Consider the following 17,542-nt stretch of genomic DNA (forward strand, 5'->3'; position numbering starts at 1 on the left):
AACTACCCGTCGACTCCGACAAGTAATGCAATCCACTTAGGAGGGATGTGTTGTAACAAGAGGAATTCTCCATGTTTATTATCAAAAACTTTAAAATTTTATGCGCAAGGTGAGCACCAGATAGATTTCCAATTAACCAGATCCTAGAATCTATTCCATGTATGAAGCTCTGTTGTTTACTTGATTAAGCCTCGACTCTCAACAATATCCAGGACTACTTAGGTAGTAGCTCGAGGTTTGCACGGTCCTCGAGTTATGAATAGATATATCTCTCTTTATGCGTATGAGTTGGTTTCTGAGTAATGCTGTTTAGCCCTAAATTTATTGAGTCTTTTGTATGCAATTGTTCGGGGCAAAATAGTGGTTCGTTCAGCCTACATTGATAACCGATTTGAAGTGCAAAAAATGGATAATTAATATCTACCCGTTGAAATTTCACAATTTAAGTGATCCAGTAGTATTGCACTTCTTCGAGCGTTTAATCTGGGCACGCTTTCGTTAACGTACTTCACAAGGAGCTGGACGCACAAGCAACCCGTACACCCTGTACATAATCGCATATAAATTAGCACTTTTTATGACAGTAGTATCTCAACAACAACATAAGTAGTAACAAATAAATAGTCCCTAATATGTAAATAATTTAAAATGCTCTCTACATTTTAATTTATATTTTAACATTTTCTGAGCCTAGAATACAGAATTGTTTTAAATATCACTGTATTTAAAGAATTTTTTTTTTTTTTTTTTTTTTTTTTAAAAAAAAAAAAAAATATAAACAATTAGATATCCTATAATGCTATAGGCCTAGTGTCTATATATTATTCTATATATATATTTCAGGCCATCTTGACATGTTGTTATTAAGATAACACAGAACATAAAAAGTGCTATCTTGTATACAATTACAGGATGTCCGGGCCACGTGTGTCCGGCTCGCTTGTGGAATACGTTAATTAAACAGGCAGTGGGGCATCCCAACTCGCCCAATATTACAGGCCAAACTTGTCGGGCTTTTAGGTACGATGCCGTGATCCGTTTCCGGATAGCATAATTACTGCTCCCAGAAAGTGGCTCCATGCCTGTGACCATGCTGTCGGAGGATGAAGTAGATTGCGAGCGGAATGGAGACTCCTGTGTGGTGAGTCTTGCTAAGAGGTTTTAATTTAGAGGTCCGTACAAATATTCAAAGGCTCTGCGCAGCTAGAGACATTACCCAAGAAATGTTTTTGCATCCGGGCTCATAACCTGTTGTGATTCAGAGGAAGATTAGTTATTCTATTCTCATCTAGAGACTTAAGGGTTTATATACAGAGTGAACATCAGATTGATTTCCAATCAATCAAGTTCTAGAATCTATTGTGAAGCTCTTCTACCAGACAGAGCCTTATTCATAAACAAGAGCAGGATTTGTGATATTTTAGGCTGAGCTGAGGGCACAGCTTAATGCTGAGATTAGGGCAGAATTTTGCTCTGAATTTGACACTGTGTTCGATGCTAGGTTTGACGTCGGATTCGACGCTGGATGCAATAAAGTATCTGACACAGGATCTGGTAAAGGGCCTGGTAAGATATTGTCCCTGAATCTGAAGAACCAAGAGCCTCTGATAGATCGTCGCGCACCCAATTTTGATGCAGAATACTCTCCATCTCCTCGTTTTCCTCAAGAAGAATATCTTGAGCGACAGCAGGGGGTGGGTCTGCACGAAACTGTCGTTTATTTATCTCTACATAAAGCAGCTTCTCAACACGGTGCGGTCAAGGCGATTCCGGAGGTTTGTATGCTGCAAATTCATTCGCAAGAAAGCTCTCTCTGCCGCTGCAAATTAGCAACGGTAGTACACAGACGACGAACAAAAGGAGCAAGGATAGGAGCAGATTCTGCCTATTTAGTAGAAGTTAGCGGCTATTTGATATTTTAAAGCTTTGACATAATGCTTCCTACCAGAAAAGAGATGGGGTTTTGGCTCCCCAACATACGGCATTACAAAAGGTACCTGTTTTTTGCCGGAATACAAGAAATTTATACCAAGCAGAGGAGCTTCCATCTTCGCTTCGAAATGGTCTTAGAGCACCTACTACATGGTGTTGTGCACTGTCGTCAAGATTGCCAGGAACGTTGCTGGATCAAGATGATATGCTACCCAATGAAGTGGCTCTAGTTAACGTAGTATTCGATTCTGCCAACCAGTGCCATCTAGGTAAGAGTAAGAATCATCTTAAAGGATGTTTGAGCAGCCAGCATTCGCAGGCTTTCGTGCAGGGCTAGCCACCGTTGTGCTACCTCCATAATTGACGAATCCTGGGCTTCAGTTTCTTTCTGAGCAATATGCAGAGGCTGTAGTATCTTTGTTAGCTCCTTTAGCTCCCACCAAAATGCATGTGATTCAGCTATTCTAATCACATCTTTTCCATTTGCAGGAGCAATAAACCCTACTCACAAATTACTTCCTGAAAACTATAAAGAGAAGTAAGCATGACGTATTGCCCATCGCGTAATAACAAAGCAATTAGTGGCTTTCTAAGCCCCCATTTCTCAACTTGTTTTGCTTGCAGCCTTACATATTCAAGAGGAGATTGATGAAGATCACAATATCCAGAGAGTTGACTTAATCTTTGTTGCTTTAGGGATCTTTGATGCAATAGGGTCAAGAATGTCCTTCCTAATCAGCTGCAGACCATGTGAGTTGGAACCATAAAGGCTTCCTAAGCTTTGGTTTGTCTGACAGGATTTGCCATACCGACTTCATAAAACAGCTGGTATCTGTTGAATGGAATTAACTGTTTTCCAGTCACTAACATTATCGAGCTCTGAAAGAAGGTCTTGAAGCATAAACCATGATTTCCTGGGTGTAGTAATAGTCATTACAATAACCCGTTAAGATTGGATATACGAGGTTTCATCTACAGTAACATTTAGAAACTGGCTCCTCTGTACCTCGTTATAAGATTCCTCTAGCAGGTCATTGGCAATTCGATGGCGGAAGGGATTTGATATACAGGATTTAGTGCATGGATGAAGTCTCGCAGCTCTGGTTGCTCTAAGAGGCTGAAAGGTCTGGCTCCTGTAAAACACACCTGGTCTAGCAGACGGTCAATACTTCTTGTTGGATTAGAAGAAGGGAAACTTAACGATTCCACTCGCTTTCCAGTAGTATTCCCGGAGTCCATAAGGCTTGTGCTTTGGTACATTTCTTTGCATGCACTCTCTGGCGTGTTGTGTTTTTTTGCTCCAACTTTGAAGCACCCAAGGCATTTAGCTTGCGGGACTTAGCGAAAATCAATAAAAACACAGCATATAGATATAAATTTACTTTTGATGCTCTATATTATTTCAAAGCACTTTTGGGACCTATAATGAATCTTGCTCAGAAGAATCTTCAGCCATGCTGATGCTAGAACTACTGACTTAAATTCCTACCCATCAAAGATATATATTTCATAATAATTGCTATCAGTACTACAGGCATCTTCTCAAGATGTCGCTGTAAATGTTCACGCAACGAAAAGAACAGCTGCGACTGAACACATGAACTGACACAGTCTTCCCTCAAACCGTTTGTGGTAGTCTAGCACAGCATTCTTAATATCATCAACCTCCCTCCTAAACAACTTCACCGTCATAGAGCCAATTTCCCGGAATTAAAAGGGAGGCACCATCCGATTGCTATGGCCGTAGGCCTCTTCGCGAGCAGACTTGAGGCCGCCCATCTGTGCATCAATGACCGCGTCCGCTTCGGATAGAAGGTCCTTGCCTTTGCGTAGATTGCCAATCCACTCCTTTAGCTTTACGCGGTGCTCCTCATGCTTCCCAGTTTTGATATTCTCACCCTTAGTGTGGAATTCGGTTAATTGATCGATATTGGCCTTGGGCTGGGGATTTTTTGCATCTCCATCACATAGCATGCTGTCCAACCTATCACACTATTCCGTTAGTATTTATTTGCCTGAAATCTGGGATACTATTTAGACAAACTGACTCAAATTCATCATCATGGCCATTTTTGTAGCAGGCAAGAACTGTGACTAGCTTGTATAAGTCTCCCTGATCTGATCTTTAAAATCATGGTAAATAGTAGCGCGGTATAATAGCTGTTAGCATCTTGGGACTCTTTTCAGGCTCACTCCGGGTGTGTGCATCCTTAGCGTAGGAAAATACATCATGTATGGCACGCAGTGGCATTGGAACGATACCATGCAGTCATCGGAAACATATGCTCTTTCTCCGGCAGTGCCACACCTGGCAGTTCTTATTTTGACATGATTAATTGTAATGGACTCGGCTCCTTTCTTCCCGCGGTGTGGTTTCCAGCTTGTCCCCTGTTAAGCACCGTTCATAATCAGTACACCGGTAGGCCACAGAAGGAGATTAGTTATTAGACTTACAAAGTCATGCGCCACTTCGGCCGCGGCCTTGCCAGCTCAGTGTGTACCAAGCTTAATCTCCTTGCCATTCAAGATATACTCTCCCGAGACCTGGCCCCCAATGCCACTCGTGGTTGTATGTTCAGTGGTGAAGCTGGTTTTGCAGGCCACCTGTAGAGGCCAGAGTATAATTATTAAGCACGAATGAAAGACCTTGGTTTTGTATTTTTAATGTTCAGGATTTTGTCTAGAGTGCTGATGTTTAGCGTTTTGCCCTTGCATAGTATTATAATATCTTCAAGAAACGCGATTTATTGCTATAGACGTTATGTACCGTGACTAGTGGGCTGTTATAATAACAACATTTTCTGGATAAATGTTATCAATTTAAATTGTATACACTGTACGTCCTGTACTGTATATCGTCTACTCTATAAACTCGCTTTGTGCAACTAAACTTGTTTTATCAAGAACTGTGTGTACGTACATATAACGAGGTGAAATAGTATTACTTAAAAGCTTGCAGTACCCATAAATGGGGCGACTGGGCGCTTTACAACGGAACTTGGCGGCACTTTAAAACCCCACCGCTACAAAAGGACACAAGTACATACCAACTTAAAAAAGAAAAATTTCCAGACACATAAGAAAACGCCAAGAGCTCGTGAAGTTGTTTTGATTAGCACCCGCTAGGCACCAATATTCAGTGTAAGACGTGTATATATGGAACATCCGTGGGTCGCATAGTCATCATCTGGTTGCAAATAAACCCCAGCGCAATTAAACTCCCCGGCTGCACAACTTACTGTCGGGCACGAAGGGTCGTTGGATGTTACTGAGATCTTATGGCGGGTAAATTCTGCATCGCGGTTCATGTTGATGTAGGAAATGTCCCAGTATACTGTAGGGTCAGATCTGGTATATTCGAACTGCAATATATTGCTTAGACTTGGGTCAGTGGCAAGCTTGATTGATATGCCACCATCGTTTCGGCTCCTCCACGGTTTGAAATAGAATTTATCCTTAGGAATAGTGATTATCGGGCCGGCAGTCTCAGCGACGGACCAAGCGTAAATGGTATTATTTAGATAATTTGCAACTATGACTCCGCCAGGTCGAGAAAATTGATCCAGGGCGACCCTGTCATGTAACGGCCAGATCTGCCCAGCAGCAATAGCAAGTGAAGGTGCAGTGAAAAAACAGACCAAACCTGGGAACATAGCTTATCTCTCTTCTTTCTCTGTCTGGTTATCAACAAAAAAGGCCAGTGATATGTACCTCAAATATAGGAATAATATTTCTTGGTGTGGCGCCACTGTTGGCATTATAGGCATGGTCTACTTATATATGATGGAATGCTGCTGTTACGTAGCGTATATTGCGGGTTAAAAAATGGATCCTTTTACTCATATCTTATAAGTTATTATGTGTACTAAATAATTAAGTATGTATACAATGTGCACCATTCAAAATAAAGCAATCGTAGAAGGATAGTCATTTATGTATCTATACGTTGCTTATTATAATTTCTCCATTCTATCACCTGTGGGATGCTATTATTTTAAACTACAGCAGACTCTCTGCTTGAGGTTAATTACAACTAGAATGTGAGGACCTGTGAAATCGTCGCCGAAAACGACCGCTACTGAGGCCATAAACGGCCGCATTTCCACCCGTAACTCCCATCTTCTAGTTAAGTCATGGTGTTGGCGCTCAACTTCAGTCTGTCTCAATTCACGACCAAAACGACGCCGAAAATGGCCTCCTTCGCGGCCAAATCCAGCTACCCTCCAAATTCGACCGGCCAGGCCAGGAGAAAAAGTACTAGTCAGCTGAGAGCTATAGTTCATCTCGCCAGTCTCCGGCAGGTTCTTTTTGTTCTTGCTAATGTATCCCTCGGCTGACTGCGGTTCAACTATTCTTGTATAAAGGATCATCCCTTTCACGTTAGCTCGATTACCTCAAACCGCTCATCCGCAGCCCTAATCAAACCTGATATACCAGGAATCCTGCGCCGTAGGCATAATAGAATAGACGACCTCGCTCCAGCAACCTGCTACCCCTCCACCGGCGGACCCAGCACAAAACTAAACTCTTTCAAATGCGGCGAAGCCTTCCATCTTGCAAAAAGCTGCCTATTCTCCACCAAGATCCGCCGTAGCATCTTTCCCCTCTCCTCTGCATCAGGCCATACCCCCTCCCATATCCTCACATATGGCTCCATGACCCCTAAGGCCTCCCTCAGCCACAATCCGGCCCTTTCCTCCTTAATCCGACCACTCTGCACCATTCCCGTCTCCAGCTCCTGAAGAAGATCTTCCCTTTCTAGCCCTGTTTTCACTGCAGCCCGCATCACCCCAAGTAATATATGTGACCGCACTGCAAGGTCTAACTTATCTAGCTCCACACCTACTGTTTCCTCTACTGCAACAGCAGCCAAAAACTCTATCTCTTCATCACTGCCAAGCTCCCCATCCCATCCTCTCCACCACGCAAACGCCCCAACCCCGCCATCTGGCCACCCACACCACGTCACCTCGCTCTTCCACATTCCATCCTTCACATCCGGCTCAACAACCCCATTCTGTTCCCAGCTTGCCTCCCACAGCTGCACCGAGTACTTCCCTTCCCACTCATACACATCATATAACCCCTGCGCCACAAGTATCCCGAGCAGTTCTCATTCCACCTTGTTGGGGACGGCGCCTCAGATCTGGTCCGTGCGCTAAAGTAACGGGCCCCCATATACTCCAGCCAGAAGCGTGCTTGCGTCTTTGAGTAGGGCCGCACGCTCGGGTGCCCCTTACGCAGGCGGTTAATGGTTGCCTCGAGCGTGCTGAGGGCTATATCGGTGAGAGTCACGAGGGGAAGTAGGGGTTGTCTAAGGTATGTATATGCGACATTATAGGCCCAGCGGGGGAGTTTCGTGGCATGTGGGCCACCGCCGACGTGAGATTGCTTGCGAATCGGTAGATCCAGCGGGTTATCTGAGTCCGGTAGATCTTGGAGGTCAGGAAGGCGGTAGAAGCGGGCTGTGATGTTCTGTTTTAAGAATGGCTCCGAATAATAGGCGCGCCAGGCGGAGGGATGTAGGAGTGCGTGGTGTTCAGTGTAGAAAGTATCAAATTCATCAACGGAGGGGAAGATGCCTTCGATTTGGTCGGAGGAGCGATAGATGCCTGCTGCGATCTGGGCTAGGTAGAATAGATCCAGGGTGCTGTGTTTGTGATGGTTAGTATAGTAGTTTTTAGGTGGGGATGGATGGTAGCTAACTAACCGATTGAACTTCAACTCGCCCTCGCCGAATGACCATCCGTGCGCGTGCAGTTTCTCGATAACATCAAATACACCCATACCAGTCCACAGCACCTCATCCATATGGATAAATGCTATCCGTAACACTTGATCATGGCTATTGACAGGCACCACGCCGTTTTCGACGTCGGTGAGGAATTTCTGAGCGCTCATGGCAAGCCTCCAAAAAGGGCAGAATGAAATGTGGGAAGTAGAACTGTAGAAGTATGCGTTATATCAGAGATGGATGTGACTAACCCTTTTGGGTATAGCACGTTTTCACCACCTGATATTGAGTTGAGAAAAACAATTCAGGATTCAAAATGCCAGAGCAAAATCCCAGGGGTTCGAAGGGACTCTTATATTTAATTCTGGGAGTTGATCGAGCCACACCTCTCTCTCGGGGCTTGTAGCTCGGCGTGGTCTAAAAAAACCTCGGCGTGGGCTAACGTGCTTTACCGCCAGACGATCCACGCCGCCTGACGATCCAGCTCTCGATCGAAATCCACCACAGAAATGAAACCACAACACCACATACAAATAAAAGCATACTTAGCTTTTTTGGTGTATTAAAGGTGAGGTCCTAGTAAAGCATATACAAAATTTAAGTATCCCGGAAGCAGTGTGGGAGGTGTACCAACCTCCCACTACGGCTTGTTGCTGTGGGGGCCTCTTTAACAACTTTGGCGGCCTCACCACTAGTATCTTCCTGGATTTAAGGATTTAAAGCAGTATTTCGCTTCTTCCGACCCTTCTTGACCTTTTTAATATTATTTTAAAGCTGCTGCTCCGCCTCCTTGGCCAGGCAAGCCTTTTCTTTTTTATACTTTTCCTACTCCTCCTTCTCCAGGCGCTGTTGCCTCTTAAATATCTTTATTTTTTTGTTCTCTTCCTTCTGGCGCTGTTTCTCTTCTTTGGCCTGTTGTTAAAGAAGTTTTACCTGCTTTTTTAAAGCTTTATTAGCTGCCTTGGCTGCCTCCTTCTCTGCCTGGAGGTCTCGAGATCTCTAGATTTTTATTAAAGAGTAGAATATAGCACCACTGTTCTCTAAAAAAAATAAGTTATTTAATTGCATGCCTTTTTTATATAGGTGCTTCTTTTTTTTATTTACCAAGGTATTTTTAAGGCCCTGGGCATGGATTTTAAGAAAGGAGTTCTTTATAGTAAGCTGCTAAAAGTATCCAAGAATAATTCTGGTTTTCCTGTTATAAATATTAGTAACTATAGTTTTAAAAAGCCTTTTTATCTATTACTAATCTTTATGCGCCAGTATAGAGCATGCAGAGCCACTAGACAAAGGCCTAGAGCTAACCTCGCATGTAAAGTGCTTTAAAACCTGTGCTAGATCCTATGGTTATATACCAACACTCCTCCATGCCGATTTGATATTTTGCTTGGATAAAGTGGTCCCCCAGGTATTCCAAAAAAAGCGGAAGAAATCCCTCTTTATAATAAAGGTCAGGCCCTGCGCGGTAAATAAATACTCGTCTAGTTAGTTACTATATACATTGGCCAACGGTCCAAAAATACAAATATTAAACGGCTGTAGAGAATATATTAAATAAGAAGGATATATTGCTATAAGGATTTTATTAGCTTTATAAAAATTAAGAAACCTCCTTGTGACATGAGATCCATGGCTATTAAGCAGGAGAAGCCTCCAAGGCCTCCCTGCTTTGGCCTTGGTTTTAGGATTAAAAATATCTCAAAGCCACGCAAAACCCACGTTGTTGTTGGTCCAGCCGGTTGGTAAAGAGGTAAAAAAACAATCCTGTGTACAAGGATTATAATCTTAAAGCCATAAGTCCTGTAAATCTCCCGAAACAGCTTAATATATTAGACCTAGAGGCAGCGAGGTCTGATCAGCGCAAATATAGGTAATTACAGTAATCCAGTCCCTGTTCCTATCCTGGATATATTATACGGAGCGATCTCTTTTATATTTTAGCTTTAAAAAGATTCTCTTGCTTTTAAAAATAATTCTAATAAAAAATCCTTTCTTATTTATATTATACATATTTTCTAGTTGGATCTCGTATTCCTCCATCTTTCTGGCTAATTTTTAGAAGTACAGCATGTATTTCCATGCCAAATCTGCTGCCTTGTAGTTGTGGTCGATACTGGTTGTATGGCAACGGGTAAGCTTTTTCTTGTAGGCATGAATGGGGCGGCCGGGCCGCTGGTATCCTAGCCTTGTTCTATAGATTTTCTAGGCAAAATTGCGAAGCATCTTATGCGTAAGATAAAGGCCATGTTCTGATAGTTTATTAATATATTTTATAAGCTCTTTGGCCTGCTTGTTAGAGAGCAGTTGCTGGCTTTTATATTAGTTTGCTTTTGTGCCTTAAATCCCTTAGTGTCTTCTTGCAAGAGTTATGCAGTTAACACCAAACTTTTTAGTAATATTGCGGTAAGAGAACAATTCTCTAGGCTTTATAGATTTAATCTCTGCTAACACTGCCTCGATAGAATCCATATTAGTGGTGTTGTGGTGGTTTGAAGACGTTAAGTAAATGTCAGTGTAGATGTAGGTGGATCGTCAGGGGGTGTGGACCATCAGGCAGTAAAGTACGTTAGGTAATTAGTAATATTCCTTTATACGCATGCAAATAGATACTTTTTTTCTCCACAGTCGCGGATTAGTGGGGAATATTAATATATACACGCTTGCAGACTAATTAACCGCCCGAGCACCTACCACAGCAAACACCCAGAAATACGCGCCGCAGAATCCCTAGGAGTTTTAATAGAAATCTAAATATCATACTAAACAGCCAGATCTAAAGGATTCCAAGCCATTAAAGGATTCTATTTACTTAAATAGTAGAAAACCACGCAAATTATGCCCCGTTTGTAAAAAAAAGGACCTCATAATAAAGGTTAAACAATATATCCGCCACAACCTCCCTGTGCGAACACGGGCCCTGAGATAGTACAAACCGCCGTGAGAATATAATAGAGTGGCGTCATTGGAAGTCTCATTCAACAAATTCCTATACTTTTCACCCTCAGAGAAAGATGGCTCCGGTGCATTCAGCTACATTCGCGCGACATCCTGTCCATTCTGCCGTGACGGGCTTGAGAGATGGCACAGAATACTCCTCAGCCCCAGTACCAAGAGCCCGAATGGTCTGAAACAATGCATCTCTAATTGCATTCTCAGGGCAACTCTGTCGACCCACATGCCACCTTTAACGCCCGGGTCTTGCAGCGTACTCTGCTGCTGTTCAGTTATGGTGGACGGACGCGAGTTGCACAATATATCGCGGATGATGGAGACGGTCAGCACAGCGCGGAGATCCTAGTTTTGCGATGTCGGGCTAATATGGAAGGAAAACAGCCTTGGCGACAACAGGAACCTTGACAACATGAAGCTGAACGGCGTATACTGGGGAGGTCTTAGCTTTTTTTAAAGAACTTTGGATGCTGTTACATCACGGTTTGTATAATAAAAGCATGGTATGCCAGATGGATAAAAGGCATCTGATGTCACATACAGGCGGGAGGCACTAATGTCCTGGTTTAGAAATGCGAAGGCCCCTGGCGGTGTGATGCACCCGATGTGGCATAGATGCGAAATACGAGAAGTTAAATATAATGGAAACTTGGGTTGCATTCCGGTTAAAGTGCCTTCCGTGGCATTTATTTCGGTATACATGGATTGGAACCTAATCTCGAATTAAAATTCATTGGAATCGGTGAAAAGGACGATAAAAGCACAGCACTGCAAACGTAGGATCATTATCAAAGGGATGAACTTCCCCCCAACTCCCCCCGTACTTCGTTCTGTTGTAGTTGTATAGTCGTTGATACCGGTAAGTTACACGTAATAAAAGATGTTGCATAGTTAGATACATAGCTGAGCTGATAGGATAGTGTTTGCCGTGTCTTTCTTAATTACCCTGAATAAATCGTCATGAAACACATCTCAGTATGAGAGAACGGCTACTAAAAAAGTATGACGAATAATTAAGAGCTGTGATCTTAACTATTTTTATTTTTGTTTAGACAGAGATAATGGACGTTATGAGTCACATACACCGGCTTGGCGTCTGTTGTGAACTCAGGGGAAATGGGGCGTAGGGAGCTATTCTATCAGCTACAGGCCAACTAGCCTAACTGGGAAGTAGATGTCCTTCTGTGGAAACACCAGGAATCACAGTATCTCAACCAACTGAGTCTCTTGCATTCCTATCTGCGTGCTCAACTAACTAAAGGATTGAGGGGTAGAATGGATCGGTAGATATTTCCGCACCGCCAAGTCGGGCGGATTATAGTGTTTCCGTAACAGCGTCCATAAGCATGATAGCGGTCATTTTTCTGGTCGGCAATTGCTTGTTTTAACTGTGAAAGCGAGCTGCGTTACCCTCCCGATTTCTATGCATCATAGCAACTCAACCGCTCAGATAAATGCATTCCTATACGTAGACCTGCGCCCGATTTCACACCAAACAATGGTGTCAAAAATGAAGCTTTAAAGCTACATAACAATGTCAAATTATATAAAGTTCTCTGTGTATAAAATTAGCCGTGTTATACTCAACCACTCATATTCATAATTTGAATAATAATAAAGATCATATCTCTTCAATCTACGCATAACCTGCACTACTTATGTTCGTGGGAGCTTGCTTGAGGGCTGAATAATCACCGCTCGAATTGTGTTGAATAATCAACTTAGGAACGCGTAGGTAACTGTTCTTTCCAACACTGCTTTATCACAACTACCGGAAATGCCGAGGTACTTCGTATTTGTGGTGACGTTGACCCACCATACTTAAGTGAGCTTCATTAGGTCGACTTCGACGGTGCCTTAACAAACTTGAAAACCTGAATGCTTGCCTAATAATCATATCACTGGAGCCTGTTTTCCCGCCAAACCAGATGGCTGAAGATCAGAAGATGAGATCAGTGTCAACTCGAGTCGGTAATATATCGTATACAGTTAGTGGTGAAGGCCGGCCGGTAGTCCTCCTGCATGCTACACTCCACGACAGCCACGACTTCGACCCTATTATATTTCGACTAGCAGAACATTATCAAACAATCGCCGTTGACTGGCCATGGCATGGCAATACAAAAGGGTCAGATATTGCCGCTACATGTGCAAAACCAAGCGCTATCCTGTTTGCGGATGTCCTGGAGGACTTCGTTGCTGCGCTCGACCTACCTCCCGCGATTCTAATTGGAAACTCAGTGGGTGGTTTTGCAGCAGCAAGACTAGCAATTACCAATCCAAATCGTGTTTATGCGTTAGTCTTGGTGAACACCGGCGGTTTCACCTCATGGAATTTGTTTAGCCGATCTTTTTGTTACATTATGGGGTTTAAAGCAGTGGCACGCATCGTTCTGCCGTATATTATCTCTCAATACATGAATGCCCAGACCCCCAACGATATGGCAATCTCGCAGAAAGCTAGAACTCGAGCCCAAAGCAGAGAAGGGTCAACTCTGGCTGCGACTCTCTGGCGCAGCTTTCTGGATAATGGCCACGACATTCGAGCTCAGGCAATAGCTATCAAAAAACCGACATTGATTATTTGGGGAACTAAAGATATTTTCCCAGTCACTACTGCTTATAACGCACAAAACTCTATACCAGGATCGAACCTAAAACTCTTTGACGCGGGGCATGTCGTTTTTTCTTCCAAACCTGAGGAGTTTCTTAATGTTTTGGACCAATTTCTGCAATCGATTCGTTAGCCGAACCAGTAATTGACTGGATTGCCCTTGGAGGCTGGGCTTACCTATTCTCGAGCCGGCGTTGTTAGTCGGAATAGCCCTCGGAGGACTGATTTGACTGCGGATTAGTGTGAAGCATTAAAAAATGCTTTAACTAACTGGGATATATAAATGCCTTAGGGTGATAGATCAGGTATGATAAGGTAGCTCCATATTTGCCAAGGTGAATCATGGCTTGTCATTGTATTGCTTATGGCATTACGCTGACAAGAAAAGCCCACCATTTGCCTTGTAAGTTTTGTGTTAGTCAGCACCTGCTCGGTCATTTAAAGTCATTCATTTTATGCCACCATATTTTATCATTCCAATTGAACACTATTTCATACGTATTTAGTCTTGAATATTTGCTTAACTTAGAAGAATCAGACTCTCATAGATCTTTGGAGTTGATACTAGCCGCTCTTCCTGCGGGAAGAGTCAGTCTCCTGTGAAGATCTGGCTAGGCCATGGGAACTTTCGGGCTCTCTATAAGTTAATAGTAAGCTCCCAAGATTTGATTATATAATCTTATGAGAGAAGTTGGTAACGTAATCGGTAAGCGAGCGCCGCATGAAAGCGAGCGCCGCACTTCTGTACGCCATATAAAATGGCACTCTTTGAAACCTTAATATCTCAACCACCAGTAGATATAGAACATCTTTATAAGACAATAACATATATATGGATTCTAAAAGGTATTTTCATGTTTTTAAATAGCTTTCTTGCTTTTTAAATACTAGGACAACTAAAATATAAAAAATACAGTTGTAATTTATCTTATCTGGAGAAATATTCATTCCTAAAATTTCTCTGCTTAATATATATATATACGTTATTATATTATACTGTATATTAAATTTTATGCCCTCTAGGTGCTTTATTGTTGAGATATTAGACTCTCAAAAAGTGTCATTTTATATGGAATAGAGAGGTGCAGCGCTCGCTTTCATGCGGCGCTCGCTTACCGATTACGTTAACCTCTACTGGGGTGTTACTGGAGTGGAAGTCCCCATCCTACTCAGTTCCCATGTCGACCCCTAGACTGACAAGGAAAGTGAGTGGGCATTTCCCGTTCCCTATGAAGTGCACAGTATCTGTATAGACAGGTGTGTGAGAGCACTGAGCGGGCATTCTCTATCTGGAGCACCATGCATAGCCTACTAGTGCTTAGACATTGGTTGTTCACTGCGATGTCCAACCAGAACTAGCGCTGATAATCCTGACTGTTTTGGTCAGACAATTACTTGTTATGTTTATCATATGTTACTGTAGCTACGTTACTGTAGCCTGATGGGGCTAGCCGGTACTGAGATTTATGGAAGCTTCACCCTTGCATGGGTGTGTGAACACATAGTCAGATCTGGATTCGACTGTCCATGAAAAAGTATAGAATATACTATATCGCCAAGTGACTTGTGCTGCTTATCAGTCTTCATGCTCCTGCCAAAGATGAGTGCAAGGAGATACTGGACTGAGGACGAGGATACCATCCTGCGTCAAGAAGCTCGCAGTGTAAGTAATTCGATCCGACCACCACGTACCTTCCTATTCCCTGCATCAATAATGACAATGCTTGGCGACAGTGGGGAGCCTCGGGGAGGTAAAGCACTGGAATCGCATTGCCTCGAAACTGCCCGGAAGAACTAATAAAGACTGCAGTAAATGATGGACGAAAGTTAGCAGAAACGTGAATAAAGGATCCTGGAGTGCTGAAGAGGATGGTATATTACGGGTAGCCGTGGGACACCATGGATATTGGTTCGTAATTCTTTCTACATCTACATCTACGGGCATATGACGAACAATGTACATCAGTTGGACACTAATTGCGGAGACAGTCAAGACCAGACACACAGACCGTAAGCATAAATATCCCTATCTTTGTTGCTTCCTTTTGCTTTTCCCCAGAGTTTGCTAACCGCGATAGGATGTGCCAAACGTTGGTGCCAGAGCGTCTTCTGGCCGCGGTGAAAGCTCAAGGAAGATGCTCGAGGGTCATTAGCGAAACCGAATTTCCTCAGAGGTCTCCGACAGATCTCAAAAGTCGGTCAGTAGCTCTTATCGGGGACGAGAGGGCGCTGAATTCCCGAAATGTTAAAGCTCTAACAGAGTCTTTAGAAGGACAGATACATGATCATTCAGCGAAAAATAAAGCAGGATAAAGACATACAGCCCATACTTCCAGGACCAACTGTCTTCCTGTGTTCCCACTCGATCAATACTGCCAGGCCAGCATGAACATCTGTTTGCTTCCGCTCATACCCAAAACAGTCACACCAGCCAGATGGGTCTAACTTGATAATTCTTGACCTTCTGACCCAGCAGACAACGCCACGTTTATGGTTCAAGGACCTGTCTACAGCACTAAAAGGCTTTGGGCTTCAACCAATTGATGATGATCAATATCTCTTCTCAGACCAGCATTTAGTTGTGATGTTTTATGTTGATGATATTATTATCGTCAACTTGCCAAATTCGCGAGCAAGAACAGGCAAACCATGTGAAGAGAGCTCTCGAAAGGCGCTACGAACTGCGAGATATGGGATAGACAGAATGGTTCCTAGAAATTCGCGTTATTGGAGGTAGTACAGAAAGAAAGTTATGGCTATGCCAGGATGCATATATCGATCAAATGGCTGCTTGATATCACCTAAAGGATTTAAGTCGGTATTCCAAAACGCCCATGGAGTTGAGGCGTCACTACTCGCCCAATCGGGAACAGGCTACAGATGGTTAAATTTATCATTATCAACAAAAGATAGGATCCTCGCTCTATCCAGCAATTATTTGGAGGCCGGATGTTGAGCGTCCCGTTAATAACTTAAACTCGCTGAATTCATAACAAATCCATGAGATGCACACTTTGAAGCAATTAATCATGTGGTTGCAAATCTTTACTCTACACGTTTCTACACCATTGAGCACTCAGGCAATCAGAACCATTTAGTTAAATAGGACGATATCTTTATCTGCGCAAGCGATGCTTCATTTGCTGATTATTATGACCGCAAGAGCACCGAAGGATTCCTTTGCATGCTCTACGGAGGTCCAATTGATTTGAAAGCATCGAAACAGCGTACGGTGACTACTTCCACTACCGAAGCTGAGCTTCTCGCGATTTCAGCAGCTGCGAAGATATTATATTGGTGGAAGCGCGTGTTTAGTGCAATTGAGTTTGATCCTGAGCACGATATCTCAATTAAATGAGACAATCGCCAGACAATTGAGTTGTTGACCAAGGAAGAGCCTTAACTACGTGCAAAATTACGCCATGTTGGATATTCATGGAATGTGGCTGCGTCAATAGGTTCAGAATAAAGGCACCAAACTCGACTGGGTTCCAACTGACGAGCTGCCCGCTGATGGGATAACAAAGGCTTTATCGGCTCAAAGGCACTAAGAATTTATCAAGATGCTTGGTTTAACTGATGTGAAAAGCCTTTCCTTGCGTAGTTAGGCAATATTTTGGTTTTCATGCGACATTCAACTATCCATGACCTCGGAAGCTGCTGAGGGGGTGTGTCGACAACTATGGTAATACTGATTATTCAGCCCCTTTCTTAGTCAAATGGTTGATAATACAACATCATTATATCACGTATATTTCCTATATGAGTTATTTCACATTCTTCGATTGTTTACCTCGCCCTTTATAAACGCGAGATGTTTTGGTAGTTTAGTTGAATCAGAGACCTAATTCAATGAAGGATAGATACTTGCGAATACGCGTAATTTTGTAGTCGACATTAAGATATTTAGATCGCATAAAGCGTCATTTTGTATGCAATACGGAGATGGCTCGCTTTCCAGTTACATTAATTCAATAAACCCTTGCCGGAAGCTGTAAAATAGGAGTAGCACGGCGTCCCACCCCTAGAACGATGCCACCCACGTGTAACCTGTCCTGTTGATCTTGCTCAGGCTGCTCAGATCTGCTCAGTAAGTCAAAAACGGCGAGGGCTGAGCACTAAAACTGAAAGGGACAGATAAAGAGGTCTCTAGAAATTACCTAACTAGCTAACTGTTCCACCACTGGTTCACTATTCCAGTATTTGTTTTACCTGTAGAAGGGCTATCGGAGAAATTACTTCTCCCAACTATAACCGAGGTGTAAGCTACAAAAGTCTTCTATCTTTTATGTTGGAAACCAGGATGCCTAAGG

General features: G+C 43.0%; 3 protein-coding genes across 3 annotated transcripts; 1 reads left to right on the forward strand and 2 right to left on the reverse strand.

Moving 5' to 3' along the window:
* Positions 1 to 3,642: 3,642 nt before the first annotated feature.
* ATNIH1004_003744 (uncharacterized protein) lies at positions 3,643 to 4,394 on the reverse strand (the record flags this gene model as incomplete). Its single annotated transcript, XM_033568417.1, has 2 exons — positions 3,643 to 3,916; positions 4,387 to 4,394. 2 exons carry the CDS (start codon positions 4,392 to 4,394, stop codon positions 3,643 to 3,645), a joined length of 282 nt encoding a protein of 93 aa, XP_033430412.1.
* Positions 4,395 to 6,421: 2,027 nt separating this feature from the next.
* Positions 6,422 to 7,833, reverse strand: ATNIH1004_003745 (uncharacterized protein; the record flags this gene model as incomplete). Its single annotated transcript, XM_033568418.1, has 3 exons — positions 6,422 to 7,018; positions 7,156 to 7,582; positions 7,643 to 7,833. The coding sequence occupies 3 exons, from the start codon at positions 7,831 to 7,833 to the stop codon at positions 6,422 to 6,424; spliced, it is 1,215 nt and encodes a 404-aa protein (XP_033430413.1).
* A 4,710-nt stretch (positions 7,834 to 12,543) lies between these two features.
* On the forward strand, positions 12,544 to 13,362 carry ATNIH1004_003746 (alpha/beta fold hydrolase; the record flags this gene model as incomplete). Its single annotated transcript, XM_033568419.1, has 1 exon — positions 12,544 to 13,362. The coding sequence occupies one exon, from the start codon at positions 12,544 to 12,546 to the stop codon at positions 13,360 to 13,362; it is 819 nt and encodes a 272-aa protein (XP_033430414.1).
* Positions 13,363 to 17,542: the final 4,180 nt, after the last annotated feature.

The sequence above is a fragment of the Aspergillus tanneri genome, assembly GCF_003426965.1.
Source record: "Aspergillus tanneri strain NIH1004 chromosome Unknown AapTan_1_pilon_pilon_pilon, whole genome shotgun sequence".
Lineage (NCBI taxonomy): Eukaryota > Fungi > Ascomycota > Eurotiomycetes > Eurotiales > Aspergillaceae > Aspergillus > Aspergillus tanneri.